The sequence below is a fragment of the Ptychodera flava genome (genome assembly GCF_041260155.1).
Source record: "Ptychodera flava strain L36383 chromosome 23 unlocalized genomic scaffold, AS_Pfla_20210202 Scaffold_23__1_contigs__length_28996876_pilon, whole genome shotgun sequence".
Taxonomy (NCBI): domain Eukaryota; kingdom Metazoa; phylum Hemichordata; class Enteropneusta; family Ptychoderidae; genus Ptychodera; species Ptychodera flava.
Window position 1 is genome coordinate 12,788,652 of NW_027248277.1, and position 21,433 is coordinate 12,810,084.

General features: G+C 38.8%; 3 protein-coding genes across 3 annotated transcripts in view; 2 read left to right on the plus strand and 1 right to left on the minus strand.

Annotated features, from left to right (window-relative positions):
• The first annotated feature begins 919 nt into the window (after positions 1-919).
• On the plus strand, positions 920-6,377 carry LOC139123763 (mucin-22-like). Its single transcript, XM_070689917.1, has 5 exons — positions 920-924; positions 2,170-2,414; positions 4,300-4,710; positions 5,665-5,685; positions 6,298-6,377. Exons 1-5 carry the CDS (start codon positions 920-922, stop codon positions 6,375-6,377), a joined length of 762 nt encoding a protein of 253 aa, XP_070546018.1.
• A 10,058-nt stretch (positions 6,378-16,435) lies between these two features.
• LOC139124258 (mucin-22-like) overlaps positions 16,436-21,433 on the plus strand; it is a 43,850-nt gene continuing 38,852 nt past the window's right edge. The window contains exon 1 of the mRNA XM_070690399.1: positions 16,436-16,561. The gene's annotated coding sequence lies outside the window, so the exon portion shown is untranslated. The remainder of the gene's footprint in view (positions 16,562-21,433) is intronic.
• On the minus strand, positions 19,802-20,647 carry LOC139123765 (uncharacterized protein KIAA1958 homolog). Its single transcript, XM_070689918.1, has one exon. It carries the CDS (start codon positions 20,645-20,647, stop codon positions 19,802-19,804), a length of 846 nt encoding a protein of 281 aa, XP_070546019.1.

The window sequence follows — 21,433 nt, forward strand, 5'->3', positions numbered from 1 at the left end:
GATTGCTCTATCAGATGTCCAACGTCGCTTAAATAGTATCTTAATTTCCCCACATAACAATATCATGCTTCGATACTCTTACTTTAATAATGCTTAATACAGGAGTAGAACCACTGGGGATTCCTCAGAGTGGAGAGGTTAACAGGCCTCATAACATGCCGTGGCACACAAAAACTTTTCCAAGACAATTTTCATCATCAACATCGTTTAAAATTCAGAATACCATCCGGCGATCTTTCAAATAGAAGTTATATAAATCATAAATACAAAACGTTATTGGCATACAGTAATTAATCTTTAAACTCTGATGCAGTTTCTTATATAACATTCTAGTCATTGAACCATAAATTTTAAACAATTTTTTTGTCAGGTGCACCTACGACAAGTAGTTTATTCAGGCAACTTTCTAGAAATTGCTGACACCGATTTTGTACGTCATGATCGTATTCAACTTTCAAAAAATATTCCATCTGTTCATAGAATAGTTTTGTCCGTACACATAAAATCAAGAGCCTCTAAAATCGTGATTGTTTGGTATATAATTGAATTCTCATTCGTAGATTTTGTCTCTCAATGCCCCTTATGCTCTTAAACTCTATTGCTCTATCTTGTTAAATAAATATTATATATTTATAGTTCAATGAAGAGGATGAGAGATTTCGATCATTTTAGGACAGGGATCTATACTCATAGATTATGTCTATAATAAGGATTATATCGATATGTTGTTTTTCGGTCGGTAATAACCCACAAAGCAAATGATACTCCCGTCATTTTTTTATTTTTTCAGTAGGCTCTCCGTGAACTTAAACATTCTCTATAATACTTAGGAATTACGGAATTATTTGCCTATCAATATTCTGTCAGCTATGTGTTTTCTTCTGACTTTCAGTAACCGTTGTTGCTCCGTCTTGAAAAGATGAGGTAGGTCAATGAATCACTTACTATACGAACTAATATTTTGGAATCTACTTTTAATGATTTCTGCAATATCTTCTTGGTCATTTGAGTTAGATCATAAATAAAATTATCGCTGAAATGAAATCCAGATACCAGTATCATACATTACGTCATAAGTTGACCGACAGTGAACCGCTACTATTTTCAACTTGAAAACAAAAGTGATCGAGACGGTCATATTGAACTTGCAATAGAAGTAGATGTCCGGTAATTTATTTCTATAGTACCATAATTTGCATGGTGACCCCTGATTTTCATTCTTGATTTGATAAAAGAATGATTGAAAGTTTCACTGATGACAGATTAAACAAAAGTGTAAGTCTTTCACTTCGGAAGCATGAACGTCCTTAAAATGTGAATAGAATCTATAAGGTGTACTTGCCCATAGCAAGGTGGCTTTGGTTTTCTTTCCTCCCACCTTGCTATCTCGAACTCATGATCAGATTTGAATACTGGAATTTTAATGCTGGACAATGGTTCACATGTATGTGTAAACTGAGTTGAACCAAGTCCTCAACTTTATTTTCATTTTAGAAAAGTGAAGTTTAATAGACGTTTCACCACTGAACTGAAGTATGTCAAATCGTAGGAAGAGTAATATACGTTGAATGGTTTCCTTATTTTTAGAAATCGTCATAATATTCTATCATAAACTGTCCCTGCTTTGTAATTCGAGATTTCATTATTATTTTATTAGGTCTTCTTTTGCAACTGTGGCATTTGCTATTATCGGGTGCGTAGCACTGTGCCAGGCTGAAAGTGAGTACTGTATTCATTTGAAGGTAATTACTTTCCACTCTCACAAACAGACACGAGACAGAAGTAATTGTATGACTCTAAAATACAATGTGTACTAAATTAATTTGTCGACATAATTAGATGTGTACTATCACCTTGGGATGGCCCGAGGCATAGACAATTAATTTTGTAGAACAAGTGAAAACCATTTTTGGCTAGTTAGTAAAGCTTGTATTACTTAGCAGTAACTAAGCCTTGAAAATATATTATCGTTGCTCGTAGCCAACGTTTATTTTGTATGGTTTGACATTTTCATATTTCAGATGATATATATCCTACTTTATTGACGGTAACAACACCAGATCCCGCGACAGGGCAATTTTTAATAGGCACAGCAGTGGCAACTACATTTACTTTGACATTCGTATTAACGGGTACTGTTACACCAACCGATGTAAAAGTGTACTTCAGCAATGCCGATGGATCGATAACGTCAACCGAGGTCACAGCTGAAGGACCCGATGCACCAGATGGCTCTACTCCTGCTTCGGGTACAAATTACGCTGATCTGACAGCTTCACTCACACTCGATGCAACCAACTGCGCCGAGTACTATAAACTGTGTGCGTACATTACATCGGGAGATGACGACATTGCTAACGATGAATACTGCACCGGCTTTGGCAGTACGAAAGCCGGTACGAAGACGTGTACGAGTAAGTTGAAGCCTTACAATTATCAATCGAATAGGGACTAAGTTGCAAATGGGGGTTCATGGCGAAAAATATCATAATTTGGCTTCTGTGTCACAGTGGCAACTTTGTGCGAAACATCACTCTTTTTCTGCCATGGCTTAATGGACAACAGCAAAAGGTTCATGGGTTTGAAATTCAGACAAAAATGAAGAATCACTTTTTTATTTATATCACTATCAACGTCATAGGTTTTTTTTTAGTTTTGTGACATGATCGTATAAATATAAGAGTGTGAAGTTCATGCTCATGTTAAATTATACATTACCGGAAACCTTGATGTTCAAGCTATTTTAAGGTAGCGACATACGACATACCACATAGGCACTTTCAGTTTCAGTTTGGTTTGAAGGCGCATAGGCATACCAATTTGAAACCCGGGCATCCGGAACGTGGCTCCGAATCAGAGTCGGATTTTAACTCTGAAGGACAAAGCGCGAGTGGATAAAGCAATAGAATCCTCGGGAAAGATAGGAAAGTACGATGAGGTAAAGTTTCATCTCTTTGTATTAAATAAGACAGTATCAGTCTGAGTATGAACTTTTCGCGAATTATTTTATTTTATAGAAAGAAGAGCGATCCCGCGCCTGAGTGTTTCCTTTCAATGCGTAAAACACATGCATTGCATGTTGTAGCTGCAGTTCACTTGCTCGAGGTGTTGCCTGGGTATTTGGGTTGGACGCCAACCTTTTACAGAACTATAATTTTATCGACGCACGAGACAAATGGTACAATCGACCCATGTTCCCATGCATTTTTAAAGCAAACGAATCCTGCAAAAAGTGATGTGTTAGCTCTATTCTGTACATGTTTGAAATGACGAAAAACAAAGAAAGCTTGTAACCGTTTTTTTCGGTCGCCATTTTTAATCTCCGTCTTCACGAATGTGTTGATACGGGAAACTTCCTGCCGCACAAGTGTTTCCCGGTGAAAGAGGATGTGACATCGACCGTCATCCTTCCTGTAATGTTTATTTTCGATATTTGGCACGAAAACAGTTTTAGCTTATACTTTAGTACAGCCAGACAGCCTGACAGGTCATTTTAATTTACTCGATCGGTGTGGCGATCGGCCGTATGCGTATCATGTGACGCCGCCACACCGTTGGTGATCTCGTGAAAAGACCGTGGTTTGATCTTGTTTGACACGACAATTTCACTAAAAGCAAACTAAAACTTTTAGGCACTACGATGTTCGCTGGGTGAACGTTCTGAACAAAGGAAGCCCTTGCCTCACACCCTTACGAACATGAGATTTGCAAAGATGTGAAAGACCGCTTGCCCGTATTAAGATAAGTCATCGGCCGAAAGTCGAAAAACCGACTCGGAAAAAAGTCGAACGAGTTTAGCTAGGGGTACACACGCACCCGTAACTTGTACTTGCCTTTTATCTTGACAAATGAAGCGATACGCAATGCAAGGCAGTGACGTAAGCTAATTACTACATCCCCAGAGTGATTCTAAGTTCGGTTGTCTGGGCATGTCACACTTCAAATTTCACACTCTGTCCCCATATCGCTGTATTAGTCAACGAGGAAAGAAGCCCTATTTGTGTTTACTTCGTCTTATTGTTCCATGTTGATATAGCCCAACTGCTTGGTTTCTAATTGTTGTGAGATCGAAATTTTTACATTTTCAATTTTACTCGGCCATATAAGGAGTGAAAAGATGTAATTAAGCACCCAATAATTTGCCTATTCCGTATCTTTACATGCGATACATCTTTATTTATCGGTGACTAGTTTCCATGAGTACTTAACGTTGAGAGTGAGAGCAAAAGAATGTTGTTCTCCGTTGTGTGTTGATAATCTATGTAAGAGATGAATATGGTATATTTTGTACCGCTACAGATGACATTGCAGCTACCACATTGACAGTCACATCACCTGCTCCAGCTACAAGTGTGTTCTACATTGATACAGACATTGCAACTACTTTTACATTAGCCTACACGGTTACTGATTCCGGGGGCTCACCAAGCGATGTCAAGGTGTACTTTAGTAATGCTGACGGTTCAACCAAATCGACTGAAGTGACCGCAGCGGGAACTAATGCGCCTGACGGGTCGGCTGTATCGTCATCGGGAAGTTTTGCTGGTCTCACCGCCACGCTAAGCCTTGACGCCACTAACTGCACAGCCTACACCAAACTGTGTTTATCAATCACCGTGACGGATGCTGATGCGACAAACAATGTGGTTTGTGGTAATTTCGGTACAGCTGCCACAAACGTTGGTACCAAAACCTGTACAGCGCCAGCGGGTGAGTGTACGATACAAACTAACTGCTTATATATTTAATTTCTCTCACTATTTTTTCTCTAGATAAGTCAATCAGAAAATATACTGAACGCACCTCTTGCCATTTTCGCAATCAAACCTTAACGTCAGTAAATTTGCAGTTAATATACCTTTACCTTGATCCGCTTGACTGTATATATTGACGTCATACCTTACGTTCAGCACTATATTCTACAAGGCAAGTGTTTTTATAAAAGGAAAGCTACGTGTACATGTCAATAGTTTTCAGTGCTAAATTGTCAGCATCCAGAAAGTGAAAGATTTAAACTTTTGCTCAAACTCTCCTCCATGACACTTCCAAGCTATCTCTTGCCAACTTAAGAGCAAACATTAGGGTTCACCGTAAAAAAATTGATGACGGGGAAACAAATTACCTAACATTTACCAATATTTGAAATTTCAAATGGCCGCCGTCTCTCTGTTAAGTATACTTGGCGCAATGCATTCAGATATTTAGCAGATATGTGTGTTGAATGGCAATTGCACCAGCAACTACCAGAAGATTCTGACTGGTCCATATAAAAAAACCTTTTCTGTCAGTGGGACAGCTGGTTAGCTCTGCATAATTAATGACATGCTAATGGCGTTTCAATACAAACATTGTATGTATAAGGCCTGTCTGAACCTACTGGCCTACGCTATGTGCATAAATTATTGAATTTACAAAAAAAACCGATTGGAACTAATTTGGGATAATTGGATGGTTAAGTAAGGTCGTTTTAACCTTCAAATGTAAACTCATCTGCTTTTCTTTTTCAGCTATTCCCCCATTTCTATGAGTAATTTGTAATATTGCAACATTCAGCTATACGGCACCTGATACTTTTGAGAATTTTTATAAAATATGAAGATTCAATTATCCCAAATTAGATCAAACTGTGTTGTTAATGTTTTTCCTTGGTTATTACTTTCACAGCGACAACAGAATCCCCGACAGGTATGTCATGTATAGGTATTGAGCCCGTATACTCCTCTTCTTCCTTGCATTACTACGTCCTAAAAGTTAATGGATCAAGTCGAACCATAATACATCTCAGCAGTCAGGACAGTCGCTTGACACTGTTGAATTTTGGACTTAGTATTGTAAATTTATCATAAGAATGGAGTGAACGCCTAGTATATACGAGAAGTAAGTTCTAGCTAAGCTGCAATCGCTTATTTTGCATTCCAAAAAAAAAGACCAGCACTGATTAAGTTTGATTTTTTTTTTTAAAGTTATTCTCAATATTACGATCGTTCCTTTACTACGACTTCATATTGCATGGGAATTTACAGAAGTGCGTGTACCATGTATCTTCGGCTGAGTTCTTTCATTTTGTCACAAACACATATTTTACCTATCGCGTTCGAATCCATAATAGTTTAAAATTAGGTTATCGTATCTGGTTATCGTATCTGGTAAATATCCTTGCATGAAACACTAAGTATTGAACACTTACAAATTTTGTCATCTGCATATCTCTTCAAAGATCTCTTTGCTAATGTTGTACAGATCCTCAGAAAGCCTTTTGTATTGCAAATCAAGTATTTTGCTTTGTTTTTCACACAGAATCCAATGCTGAAGCTTCGTCCGTCGGATTTGTTACTTTCATAACCATGATTGTAGCTTCTGTTCTCGCTTTACGTTGAGAAGACAGTGTAAGTTTAGTAGCTTTTTGTACTATTGTTTCTAGACCTACAGATTGCATGCCTTCACAATGCTACGATCTGCACTGTATCTGAAATTCAGAGCAATTCACTCTCGCCTGAGGCATTCTTATTTCTCATTTTTTACATTAAAGAAATTGTTACATGTCTCATATATGGAACGTCCTGTACTCCATAGGATTCAATGATACCTTGCTGATGACGTCACGGGCCACAGAGTCATAATTTGATTGAAGGCGAACCGGAACTACCTTCAACAAGATAACTTCGGGATTTGAAAACTACAAAATTACATGTTTTACAAAGGAAACATGGTTTTATAAACTTATAAGAAAACAACTTCATATAACCGCATATAAGTTATTCAAAAATATCAATGCAGCATTCGATGATGAGAATCGTTCTACTTTTTGAACAAATTTTCGACTAACACAGAAATAAAGGTATGATTGTCATTTGTATGTGTACTCCATTGAGTGACAACTATGTAAGAGAACGAAAATAATGAAAAGATAGACTAATGATTTTTATTTTTATAAATCGTTGTTGATAAGCTGCTCCGGCAGTAAACTTCAATTCATTACGTGTGTCATTCGTCAAATTATTTAATATCAACCCAAAAATTCATAGTTAATTTATCTAAAAACGTCTCATAGTCAATATTTTGCTCCGTTAAAAGTCAAATCGACAATTTGAACATTAAGACGAAGACTGTTTAAGACGAAGATTGTTTATTTGTCCTTTTACTCTCTCTCTCTCTCTCTCTCTCTCTCTCTCTCTCTCTCTCTCCACTTCGCAGGATATATTTCTGAAGCATTGTGATTAAGGACCTCTATAGATAATATCGAAATATTATAGTCTTCCGAATGAAAATTTTGTTTGTCAGATTGTTATCAATATCCTTTTGAGCCGTCTGACAAGATTAATTGCACAAAAATATTTTTAGATCATATATTATACATTTTCCGTCCATACTTCTCTGACATATTCGATTTCTCGGTTACGTTTCCAGATAACATTTAAAAATCCAAATTCTTGCGATTTTCTTCTTCATTCTGGACTATTATCATTTTAAATTCAAAGAGGATATAGATTTCAACGTCTTTGTTTACTCGTTTAACTTTGTTTGCTTGTTTGTTTGTTTTTTTAAATGTTACGTATACCACTGCCTCCTTCATCAACCAGCTGATCATTTCTGTCCCGACACAAAGTATTTAAGACATAGACGTATTTGAGATGACCAGAATGTTACTATGACGGTACTCTGGATGACGTTAAAGGACATTTCTGTTGATCAGTAAAAAGTTGTACTCGTTTTGTCGAAAGACTCCGTACCCGAGTTGCATTCTGGTCAGAATCAGAAAATTTGCACACAGTTGTGCCTCAGGAATATGTGACTTGATCCGCATGCTCTCTAATTTCGTCATGTTATGGATAATTTTGTTCTCCGGTGAAAGAAAATGGTTTAGATCGGTTGAATGGTATCAGTGAGGAGTGTGTTGGTAAAAGAACGATCACTTGATAAGCATTGTTCAGTTGAATCGGAATCAAATAATTTTGACTTCCAATGGCCTTTCTTGATCGATAATGGTAGCAATAATAAAACTAACTTTAAGTTATGATGCCAGTCTGTCCTCTTCTTGTTTGCTTGCAGTGAAGCATATGATCGCCAGTTTTCACTTCAGTGTCTCAGTGCGTTCATCATATGCCTCATCGTATTAATAAGGAATATCTGTGAAGTAAAACAGTGATTTGAGGCCATGACAACAGGATGCGTTGGAAAAATCAGCGAAATGCATCGTATTAGTACAATGTAAACGATAAAATATAAAATCAGATGAAATTGGAGCAACTCAATGATCACTTATGCTTGTGGAGTGTAAATGTCTTTATAAAAACTTTCAAAGGTTGCAGGTGATAAACGTGCAAAGCATTATTGATCAAATGTAGCCTTTCATGAAGACAGTGTTTGTACCGAGACACTTTACGCTGTCATAAAACAAGGTGTGAGCTACGTGCTTCGGCGTATTCACAGCGACTGAAAAATGACCAGCTTTAACGAGAAAAGAGAAGTTTTAAGTACGACGGATCAAATGTTTTGTACCCCCTTAAAGTGAGGTACCCTCCATCGGTGTAAATATTTGTTCAGTTGGTTGAAATTTCCAGAATAACACTTCTTCGTGAGCACTAACACCCTAATATATCATAGGCTGAGTGGCTCTTGAAAAGCGTGATATGGATTTAACTGTCTGTATTTAACCAATCATGACTTTTCAAGCCTGCGAATTAGTAGCTCAACGATCTGAAATGTGAAATAACTAAGCGTAACGGTGCTATTCTCCTCACAGACTCTGTTCAAGGGGGCTTATGACGCATGCGTGTTTTTTTTTAACTTTTTTACTTCATGTTTTAGACTGCGGGCAGACAATACATTCACCTTTGTATGTATGGAAACTTTGATGCAATCTCTAATGTGACAAGAGTTTCCATTTTTTTTTTTTCAAAATCTCAGCGATCGAAACCAGTGGTAAAATTTTGTGTTCTGTTTTTGAATATCAATGCTAAATAAAAGAGGAGATTACCTATACGTCTCCTTGTCACAAGGTTTAAAGATTGACATGAATTCTAGCTGTAACAAAAGACGCGTCCGATTTTAGAGTACGTCACAGGCGTTCGTCAGCGCAACCTTCAGTTGTGTTTGAAACGCAATAAATAAGCAAAGCGCTTTGGAGTTGTAGTTCAGCCGTGACATCGTTGAAAGGATACATCAGGATATAGTAGATAGTCTCGCAATCTTATCTCTGCACCAGAAATTATATGTGTAATATGACCAGATTTGAGACAGCTGTCAGGAGACGAAGTCGTCTATCACTATACATGTGTACTTTATTTCTATACTAATAATAGACTGGCTAATGCAGTGAAGCATAACACTTGGGTGTGAGACTGATTAGAGTCAAGTGACGTGAAGTGTTTCAGTTGAGGGTGGAAATGTCTCTGATTTAGGAGGGTGAGTGTTGTCGTTGATAAACTACTTTCGGCGGGAGAAGTCTCTAGAGTCACTAATAAAACACGTGATGGATTGGACATATTTTCTTAGCAGATTGAATATCTGGTTTGTAAAATAAACAGTGATAGGAAGCGATGCCTCAAAGCTTAAATCTTAGGAGGAATGCTATCTGAGTATATAAAGGAAGACACAGTACTAAAAATAACGTGACCCAAGATTATATTTCCTAAGAATTTATATCACTACAGTCCAAGCTCAGTTAGTACGTTTTAGATCGCTGTACATGCTCTTACTCATCAGTGAATGGGAACAGTGACGTCCTATTATACTGTTCTCCTTTCAATGATAAGGACAAGTTATGACCAAGTATTGACCTAGCTATCCCTTTACATAGCAACGAGGACATAACAAAAGTGCCCTTTAATGAGAGTTTTGAGCCCTAACATCACACTCAATGTCTAAGTGCACCCAGAAGAGAAAACGGCTGTTATTTACGGTATGTAAAGGTTATAGAATGAGTGTCAGTCACTTAATATTACCCATTGCGAGTGTCGAGGTACTTCTGAAATTTAGAACGTTGGCAGTGATTGGCCACACGTTCATAACCTGTGTGGTCCTTTTCACACTTTGTAATAATTCTTGCCCTTTTCTGGTGCTCTCTAAGTCCAACACTGCCGAAAAGACATGCCGTTGGTCAGAGTCCAATTGTCAAATGAGCAACGATTATTAAAGGTCGTGAACTATGACTGATAAAAACTGTCTTGATTGAAGCCTTTGTCTTTGTTCCAGGGTCTCTAAAAGTAGACATAGATTTGAAATTTCAAAATGTTTATCATGCCTCGCGCTAAATGTGACTCAAGTTCAGATCTGATAAATGAAAGGTGTATAATTGTGTCTTCAGAGCTATTTTTCACACTGTAGTCCCGGCACAGTCTGTACGGTTAAGGTCACTGCACATGTTATTACTCATCAGTGCACATTAAGAGAACCGAGAAGTCCTATTATACTGTTATCCTTTCAAAGATAAGAACAATTTATGGCCGGCCGGTCCACTATTGACCTAGCTATTGTTATGTAGGTCATTTCCCCCACACTCATCATGACCTGAGTTCAATTAGTCTAGAACATTCCCAAGGTCACTGCCCTTGATGACCTCACAACCTTGAATTCAATTAGTCATGTTGGAATGTTCTGGAAAGTTGATTAGTTGTGTAAGGGAGATAATTTTAGAACAGTAATTAGCATGTCAATAAAAGTTCTAGATTGTTCTTACATGCCTTTATAAAAGGGACGTGCACAGCTTCCAGTCAGACTTTTGGGATCGTGTCTCTTGTGTGTTACTAAACTCCAGCAGTAGTCATTCTCAAGACTTTTCAAGACCTTCACTGTCAACGCTGGATTTATACTGTGGTCTTTGTGCAGCTTCAAGCCTGCAAGCCAAAGGACTGTTCATTCATCCGACTGACTGTTACAACTCTGAGACTGGAGCTTTGCCGTCCCCCCAGCTGAGATAAGTAGTCTGTACACTTTTAAAGCTTGTACTCTGTCCCTAACTTAGCAATTAGTTTTGTTTTCGTAATAAATTTTGTTTAAACGGAAAACTGCTGAGTTCACCCTTTTGTTCGTTTCTCTGCACGTAACAAATTGGGGGCTCGTCCGGGAGACGAATATTTTGAGCCGTTTGACAACATTTTGACAGCCTTTTCAAAACTACTGTATACTGTGAACTCAGCGAAATTTAATCATGGCGGAATTTAAACCAGACGATTTATGGATGACCTTGATCAGGACACATTTAATTCCCTCAGAAAAGACGACCTCATAACACTGGCCAATTTCCTTAAAGTAGAAGTCAAAAGATCTATGCGCAAGAGGGAAATACAGTACCGTATTGCCAAACATCTAGTTGATTTAGGCCAATTTGAGGAATCCACCCTGAAAGATTATGAGCCCGAGTCTACCTCTGAACTCAGAAAATTAGAATTAGAAATGCAGACAAATTTGGAGATCAAGAAACTAGAATTACAAATGAGAGAGAAAGAATTACAAATGGAAAAAGAGAGACAGGCAGATTTGGAGCTTAAGAAATTGGAATTAGAAAAGGAAAAATTAGAAATGGAAGAAAGACAGAGAGAAAAAGAATTGCGATTAGAAGAACAGCGATTACAGGTAGAAATAAAACGTTTAGAGCTTGGACAGTCAGGAAAATTCTTCCCTTCAGACAAGTTTGACATCACTAAGCATTTCAGGTTAGTTCCCCCTTTCCAAGAAAAGGATGTTGATAAATATTTCCTTCATTTTGAGAAAATTGCTCAGAGTCTGAATTGGCCTAAGGAGTCCTGGTCTATGCTTTTGCAGAGTGCTTTGGTGGGTAAAGCCAGAGAAATTTACATTCAGTTGTCAGTAGAGCAGGCTTCAGATTATGATTCTGTGAAGGAATTAATTCTCAAGGGCTATGAGTTGGTGCCTGAAGCTTACCGTCAGAAATTTTAGGGATTGTGAGAAGGGGAAAGATCAAACTTACGTTGAATTTGCTCGAACAAAAGAACAACTGTTTGATCGTTGGTGTTCTTCTGAAAAGGTCAGTCAGAATTATGACAAATTACGACAACTTGTTTTGATTGAGGAATTTAAAAGGTGCATTCGGAGTGACATCAAGACGTTTATCAATGAACAAAAGGCAGATACATTGAAGGTTGCTGCACGTTTGGCCGATGATTATTCATTGACCCACAAATCTTCATTTCTCAGCAAACCATCCCAGTCCTTTTCATACAGAAACAATGCAGGTAAATTTAACTCGTCCTTTTCATCCAAGAATTTTTCAAAGGACAGTAGAAAATCAAATGACAACAGTTCACAGAGTTCAAGTAACACTCCCACATCATCAGATCCCAAGTCTCAATCTCCTTCTGACAAACAGTTTGGTACACTTTCTTGTAATTATTGTAAGAAAGGCGGCCATTTAATGTCAGAGTGTTTCAAATTGAAAGAAAACGTGAAGGTCAAAGTGTCAAAGTGGATCTAAGCCCACCGGCTTTATTTCTTCATCAACTCAATTAGAGTCTAATAATGTGTGCAACACATTTTCTGAGGTTAAACCCCTCTCATCCCCAATTAATGAGGTCAAGGTCAATTCTTCTCAAGATAGCATTATGGGTATTTTCGAACCATTTATTCATGATGGTTTTATATCACTTTCTAGTGATTTCTCTTCCGCTACCCCTGTCAAAATTTTAAGAGATACCGGGGCGTCCCAGTCTCTTTTGTTGGCAGATACCCTGCCGTTTTCTGAAAAGTCATTTTCAGGTTCTAGTGTTCTTATTAAGGGGATAGATTGCAATGACTACATTCCTGTTCCTCTCCATAATGTCTACTTGTCTTCGGACTTTGTTTCTGGACCTGTGACTTTAGGTATTAGGCCTTTTTTGCCTTTCGAAGGGATTCACCTTCTTCTTGGAAACGACCTTGCTGGGGACAAGGTCATCACTAATCCACTTGTGACTGATAATCCTAGTTTAGATCAGGATCCAGAGCCAATTGAACAAGAGATACCCGATTTATTTCCTTCATGTGCCATTACTCGAGCCATGTCAAAGAAAACTTCCGAGAATCAAAATACTCTCAAAAATAATGTCACAGATGTTGACTTAAATGACACCTTTCTCAGTCAGGTGTTTGACACGGATCATTCCGTTATCCCTCGTGGATTTGAAACTTCCAGTAAAACTTCTGCTGACCAAAGTCAGACATTTTCTAGATCAAATCTCATTGCAGAACAACACAAAGACCCAGATATTTTGTCTTTGTTTGACAGGGTAGATGATGAAGGTAAAACTTCAGATAGCTCTGTTTCCTATTATACAAAGTCTGGTATTCTCATGCGTAAATGGAGACCTCCAGATGTTTTGGTTGATGACGATTGGGCTATAAAACATCAAATTGTGGTTCCAAAGCCCTACCGTGCTGAATATTGCGCCTGGCCCATGAAACGCCCTGGGCTGGTCACTTAGGAGTCAGGAAAACTTATCACAAAATTCTCAGTCACTTTTATTGGCCTAATCTCAGGCAAGATGTAACACATTTCTGTAAAACTTGTCACACATGTCAAATGGTAGGAAAGCCGAATCAGACCATTCCAAAGGCCCCTTTACAGCCAATTCCTGCATTTCAAGAACCATTTAGTAGGATACTAATAGACTGTGTTGGGCCCCTACCAAAACAAGATCAGGAAATGAGTACATGCTGACAATAATGTGTACATCAACTCGGTTCCCAGAAGCCATACCACTGAGAAATATAAAGACAAAGACTATAGTGAGAGCTTTAGTCAAATTTTTCACTTTATTTGGCCTCCCTAAATGTGTCCAGTCCGATCAAGGCTCCAACTTTATGTCTGGAATTTTTCAACAAGTAATGGATCAGCTAGGCATTAAACAGTATAGGTCATCCGCCTATCATCCAGAAAGTCAGGGTGCTCTTGAGCGATTTCATCAAACTTTGAAAAACATGATTAGGACCTACTGTTTTGACACAGAGAAGCAGTGGGATGAAGGAATTCATTTTCTGCTCTTTGCTGTTAGAGAGTCAATTCAAGAGTCTCTTGGTTTTAGCCCATTTGAGCTTGTATTTGGACATACAGTCCGTGGCCCACTTAAGCTCGTTAAAGAGAATTCCTATCAGACGATGATGATTGTCTGAATATTTTGCAATATGTGTCAGATTTTCGTACAAAACTCTCTAAAGCATGTGAATTAGCCAGAGAAAATCTTGAGTCATCTCAGCAGTCGATGAAAACCAAATACGATAAAAACACCTCAAAACGGAAGTTTGAACCAGGTCAAAAGGTTCTTGTTCTACTTCCAATTCCTGGAAACCACTCCATGCTCGTTACTTTGGGCCATATCTAATTGATAAGAAATTAAGTGATTTAAATACATCATAATAACACCTGACAGGCGAAAACAAAAACAGCTATGTCACATAAATATGCTTAAGCCATATTTGGATAGGGATAATCCTACTATAACTCAGCCTGTCAGTACCGTCAGTTCTGGCCATTATGAAGATAGTGATACTGAAACTGACTTGAGTGAAAATACTCTAAACTCAAAGCTGGGCTCGGTCAAGCTTCAGAACTCAGAAATCCTGGAGAAGCTGGAGTCTACAAAGTTGGCACACCTCCAGCCAGAACAACAACAACAGGTGAAAGAACTGCTCCACGAATATAAACACCTGTTTCAAGATGTTCCAACGAGGACAAACGTCATCTATCACGACGTTGATGTTGGGGACAGTAAGCCTGTAAAACAACATCCATACAGACTGAATCCAACAAAAGCAAAATATCTCCAGGAAGAAGTCAAATACCTGCTGGACAATGACTTTATGAACCCAGTAAAAGTAACTGGAGTTCGCCGTGCATACTTGTTCCCAAATCAGATCACAGTTATCGTATGTGCACGGACTTTAGGAAGGTCAACACTTTAACAAAGACAGACACTTTCCCAATCCCGAGGATTGATGACTGCATCGACCGAGTGGGAAAAGCCAAGTATGTGACGAAATTTGACCTACTGAAGGGATTTTGGCAAGTCCCTCTGACGGATCGTGCTCGTGAAATATCCGCCTTTGTTACACCAGACGGATTGTTCCAGTACAAGGTGATGCCATTCGGAATGAAGAACTCTCCGGCAACGTTCCAACGGATGATCAACGACGTCATATCCGGGCTAGACGGATGTGCAGCTTACGTTGACGACGTCGTCCTGTATAGTGACACCTGGGAGGAACACATCAAGCTCATGCGGAAGTTCTTTGAGAGACTGAGCAAAGCAATGTTGACTGTCAACCTTGCAAATCTGAGTTTGGTTGGGCTAGGGTAACTTACCTCGGACATACTGTAGGACAGGGTGAGGTAAAACCTGTTGATGCCAAAATCAGTGCCATTTCAAGTTTTCCCATACCAAACTGCAAACGACAACTGATGCGCTTTCTCGGTATGGCTGGTTACTACAGAAAATTCTGTCCAAATTCTCCACAATTACTGAGCCTTTGACTAACTTACTTAAAAAGAAAGTAAAGTTTGTTTGGTCAGAGCAATGCCACAGGCATTTGATACACTTAAAGCCATACTGCAAAGTGCTCCCGTGTTGTCTGCACCAGATTTCACTTTGCCATTCAAATTAGCTGTGGATGCTAGTGATACGGCTGCTGGTGCTGTTTATTGCAAGAGGATAGTCATGGGGTAGATCATCCTGTTTGCTATTTTTCACGCAAATTTAACAAATCCCAGAGAAACTACTCTACAATTGAAAAAGAGTGTTTATCTTTGATATTAGCTTTACAGCATTTTGAAGTTTATGTTACTTCTTCAAATCAGCCAATAGTGGTTTATATTGATCACAACCCTCTTGTTTTTCTGCAGAAATTTAAAGGCAAAAATCAGAGATTGCTAAGATGGAGTTTAATGTTACAGGAGTTTAATCTTGACATTAGACATATCAAAGGCAGAGACAATTTAATTGCAGACTGTCTCTCTCGTATTTAGAAATTATTGTTGTTCACTTTCAAGAAATTTTATTGTTGTTCACTTTCAAGAAATTTTACTTTAGAGTAAAACAAAATTTGAGTACTTAAATCCTTTTCAAGATTACATTTGTAAAAGAAAGATTTTTCTTTGAAAAATTTTCTTTTTTTGAAGAGGGGGTGTGTTATGTAGGTCATTTCCCCCACACTCATCATGACCTGAGTTCAATTAGTCTAGAACATTCCCAAGGTCACTGCCCTTGATGACCTCACAACCTTGAATTCAATTAGTCATGTTTGGAATGTTCTGGAAAGTTGATTAGTTGTGTAAGGGAGATAATTTTAGAACAGTAATTAGCATGTCAATAAAAGTTCTAGATTGTTCTTACATGCCTTTATAAAAGGGACGTGCACAGCTTCCAGTCAGACTTTGGGATCGTGTCTCTTGTGTGTTACTAAACTCCAGCAGTAGTCATTCTCAGACTTTTCAAGACCTTCACTGTCAACGCTGGATTTATACTGTGGTCTTTGTGCAGCTTCAAGCCTGCAAGCCAAAGGACTGTTCATTCATCCGACTGACTGTTACAACTCTGAGACTGGAGCTTTGCCGTCCCAGCTGAGATAAGTAGTCTGTACACTTTTAAAGCTTGTACTCTGTCCCTAACTTAGCAATTAGTTTTGTTTTCGTAATAAATTTTGTTTAACGGAAACTGCTGAGTTCACCCTTTTGTTCGTTTTCTCTGCACGTAACACTATCTCTTTACATAGAGCGTTTTGTCCTCCAACCCCTCATACTGGCAAACGTCTACCTACACTCAGAATAGAAATCGCGATTCTATAAGGTTTGTGAAGGTTAATGTCAATCACTTAATGTTATCCATTGCGAGTCTCCAGGTGCTTCTGAAGTTTATAACGTTGGCAGTGAGGGGCCATACGTTAATAACCCTCTTTTTTGTCGCTTTGACACTTTGTAATTCTTCTTGCCGTTTTCTCGTGTTGATCAGAGTCAAATTCTCAAATGAGCAATGCTTATAAATACAATTAAAATATGACGGGCAAACATTGTCTCGAACGAAGGCTCTCTTATTGTTCTAGGGCAACTCAAAGTTGACGTAGATTGGAAGGCGATTTAATGTTTTGCAATTTAATTTACTATTTTGACCCGTCTGACACCAGCATAACAAACGTCTATTTGAATAAAGTCTGGAGAGAAGGGAACTAGTGACAGCAACTCAAAAATATAAATGTTGTTTTCCTTTTGTGATTTGTGTATGGAAGGCATTTCTTGGAAATTAAAAGGTACTTAAATGTGATATGACATGGTTTGTCATATTGAAGCCGTTCTTTTTTACTCAAATGTAGAAATTGACTAGGCTTTGACCAAAGCACATGATACTAGGAATTGAAATTGTATTTGCGTCAACCCAATATTTTGATTGACAATATCATCGTCTCCTGAAGCAATTGACATTGAATGAAAATATACTGAGGAAGACATCATTTTCGAGGAGGTAAAAGGAGAAATTTAAACAACAGAGATTTAAAGTCCCTAATTTAAATAATTTCCGCGAAATTCGATCGAACAATTCAGCCTTGTCACAGTAAATAAAGGCATTTAAACCAAATCATATTGATTTTGGAATCGTGTAATAAACATATTATTGATGATACAAATTCCAAGTTGTCATTTCAACAAGATTTAGTTGTTTTCCTGCTTTCTATCAGTTGGAATGTAATCGCAAGTATACAAATCAATCTTCAAACGACCGTCAACACCATGAAAGATACAGAACACAAGTAAATCATACAATAAAAAAATCCCTTTCAAGAACAGAGTGTCATCGAGTCAAACGTGTCTAGTACTGGTCGTTCGGCAACAGAGCGCTTATAAATATTAAAAAGTGAAGGCACCACCTTGACCTGACAAAGTTCATTGTGTTTGGCCTTTTCTTTATAGTTTAACAGGGGTGTCTTGACATACAAACAATGAACATAGCCTTGCGGAATTTTGTTCAGGACAGTACACTGATGTGAATTGTCGGCTGATCCAACTCTGTTAACTGGCAGGCCAGTATAGTTGTGTATTCATTGCTTCGGTAAAGTCTAATGAACTCTACAGGATGTCCAGGTATTGAATTCATAAAACCCGCTGACTTATTGAAACACTAGGGATGGGGATTAGCCGAGTTGTGATGTCTATTATGTCTTCGCTATATCACTATTTACCATACGCTGTGAGTTGGAATATCATAGAGAAAGTAGTGAATTTACATAGTATTCCCCCTTTATGTGTAAGGACAGCTTAGAATGCGACTTGATATGCCGTGCAAGTTTGAAGTGCCTGTTTCCAATTTAATTCAAACTATTTTTTAGCTTTCAATTTATTCATTTATCAGTACGTTAAACCGCCGTAAGGTTTTGTCATACCTGCGATAGGGCGGAACCTGTCCACGCGGGAACTTATGTAAGGAACAAATGTGGTTGATCTTTCAATCAAGGCACAATTTGGCTTTCTGTCAATCATTGACATACTTATTTATCTCCGGATAACGATTACATACTCGTGCCTTTATATTCATAAGACACTCCATTGCACCATACAATTCAAATTTAGGGACACAATAGCATTTTGAGGTCAGCTGACCAAATTGTCGGAACCGCTTTCGCGGCCACGAATTGAGACTAATAGAATCCCACATCCCAATGGGCTGAGATGGAATGTCTCACACGAGTTGGGGAATTCTGTCTCACACTCGCCTTCGGCTCGTGTGAGACAGAATTCCCCAACGAGTGTGAGACATTCCATCTCAGCCCATTGGGGTGTGGGATTATTTTCCTCACGTTCCTCCAATATCTTAGAGAATTGCATTTTATTGTGGTAGATTTATACTATCAAAAACCAGCGCTCGATTGCCCATGTTTCATTTGTATCATTCCGCACAGAAAAATTAAGTTCCTTTCATTGACGCACATATCAAACACGTTAACAGGTATATTACCGAAATGGCAATTTTATTAACATAGGTTTTACATATCGTGACAGGTCGTTAGTGAATACATAACAGCAACCGTATTAAGACCAACATATTTTCAAATACGTATAGGCGTACTTCTATTTTTGATTAATTGAGAATGTCTTGCAGAGTCATTTTTATACAATAAAACTTTCAACGTCAACACTAATGTCATCAAATAAACTGGCCATTGTTTGTGTTGCCATAAATAATATTGCTAAAGTCATGAACAGTTTCGTTTACTGCCTTGTGAAGCACTGTGCACGGCGACATTTATAATTCAATATTGTTTTCCTGACTGCCAGCAGAGTATGAATATATCACCCTTGGTCGTTTCTTGCCGGATGGCCCAGTTTGACTTTGGATATTCACATTCACATTAAAAGTTCCACCTGTCACCTGGCAATTTTCGAAGATTGCAGATTGACCCAGAACATGCGATGCTTTCAGTCGCTGCGTCTGCCTTCCTTCATGTAGTTGAAGTTTCATATAATTTGACGATGGACCTGCCACAGCAGTCGGAGCGTATTTTTGAGTGACGTCAGCTTTTGTTGTCTCGGTCAGAATGTGCGACATGGCATATTGTTGTGTATCAGATAGTTTGCAATAATTATTTACAGACTGGATATTCTTATGTGCACTCTTTTGCATTGTATGCGTCGTTGGTACCATATTATCATTTAATTTTTGCAACAAAATACTTTCTTCACTGGTATTGGTAAATTTCTTACCGAGTTCAGATAGGCCGCTTTCTGTCGACATGTTCTTCATGATATTTGCAATGGTATTCGGACCCATAGGCTGTCGTTTAAACCATGTCTTTTCGGATGGTTTGGGGTTACTCTGCTTGATCCCTAAATAAAAGGGGTTGTCCAGACCGTTGGAATCTGCTGGTCTAAGTGATCTGTATAATTTATACAAATTACCGGACATCGCTCCGGATCTGACGGAAACGCGTACATCTGCGGATTTACGGGACGTACGTCGGTGACATTCTCACCGGTTCTAGTTTTAGTTTGGTGCTCCCCTGTCATTTCCAGATATTCACGGTCATGACTGTCACGTTTCAGCTGGACATCACCCCAGCAGAGGGACCTGTGTTCTTTTATGGCTCTCATGCCAAAATGTAACATATTATTCAACCACAGAGTGTTGATAATCGATTGTGGGCTGTGACCGCCGAGTTGTTTCGTCGCATACAAGTGATCGACGTTGTCGTCAGTCAGTGTCCCTGCTTTGTTTGGGAGGTTGCCTTTACCCTGTTTACGCAGAGCTTTCTGCTTGGCCTTTAGTTGTTCTCGCGCCGTGAAAAATTCAGGCCCAGTGGTTAGTGACACGTCGTACTTCTTCCAGCGAAGATGTCTCTCAAGGCTGCTGAACATACCTCGTAAGTACGACGGCTCATACTCAGACCCGTCTTCCTTTCGTACGACACACAGAAACTTGCCGACAAGCGGGTCCAGTTCAGTTGGTGCTATATCACACACGTCCCTGCGTTCACCATTTTCCGCCAGATACTCTTTGAATAGAGCAATGTGACCATTAGTTTTGCGAACGGTTTCTTTGTTTTGTTGGTCAGCCACAAAATTATCCAGGTCAACGGAGGACAATGTTGCGAAACGGCTCTGACGTCCATCTGTTGATGGCATTGCGTCACTGCTGTCGTCTGCCACAGCCTCGGGTACAGATGGTTCATTCATGACAATATCGAAGTCTTTCGCTAACTGTATCGTTGGTAAATTTGTTGCCGACGCTGACCATACTCAAAATGTGAAAAATTCAGAACAATCTGTTCACTCTGCTGTACAGTCGTCTGTCTGCTATAGTTCCGGTTGTACATTACGCGATGTTCTATTCGTCAATACACACAGAGAACTACGCGCCGAAAGAAATTGACCAATCAATATACGTTTAACATACGAGGTGTTCGTTCGCGCAACAATACAGAGTGTGAGAACAAATTGATCCCACACTGGTGTTCTCACACTCTCAGCGCACTGGGGACGTGAGAAAAGCATGTTCAGAGACTAAGTAACTAATTACTTTACCCGCAAATGACCACTGCAGCGACAGGAGAAGAGCATATACCTAACATAAGGACGCATGGAATTTAACACAAACGAGGGAACAAATAACTGAATGAGTATTTTCGGTCGATCATGTCATGGTGACCGAATTTTATCGAGCAAAAGTTAAAGGGACTCATGGCAGGGTGTTGATTTTGTCATACACATCAGTGCCCCAGGGTGGAGCCAGTCGAGTTGAGTTGACATTCTGATTTCCCTCAGTTGGAAAATAATTGCGAGTATAGAAATCAATCTCCAAACGACCGTCAACACCATGACAGATACAGAACACAAGTAAATCATACCATAACAATTCCCTTTCAAGAGCATATTGTCATCGTGCCAAACGTGTCTAGTACTGATGGTTCTGTAACAAAGCGCTTATAAATATTAAAAGCGAAGGCACCACCTTGACCTGAC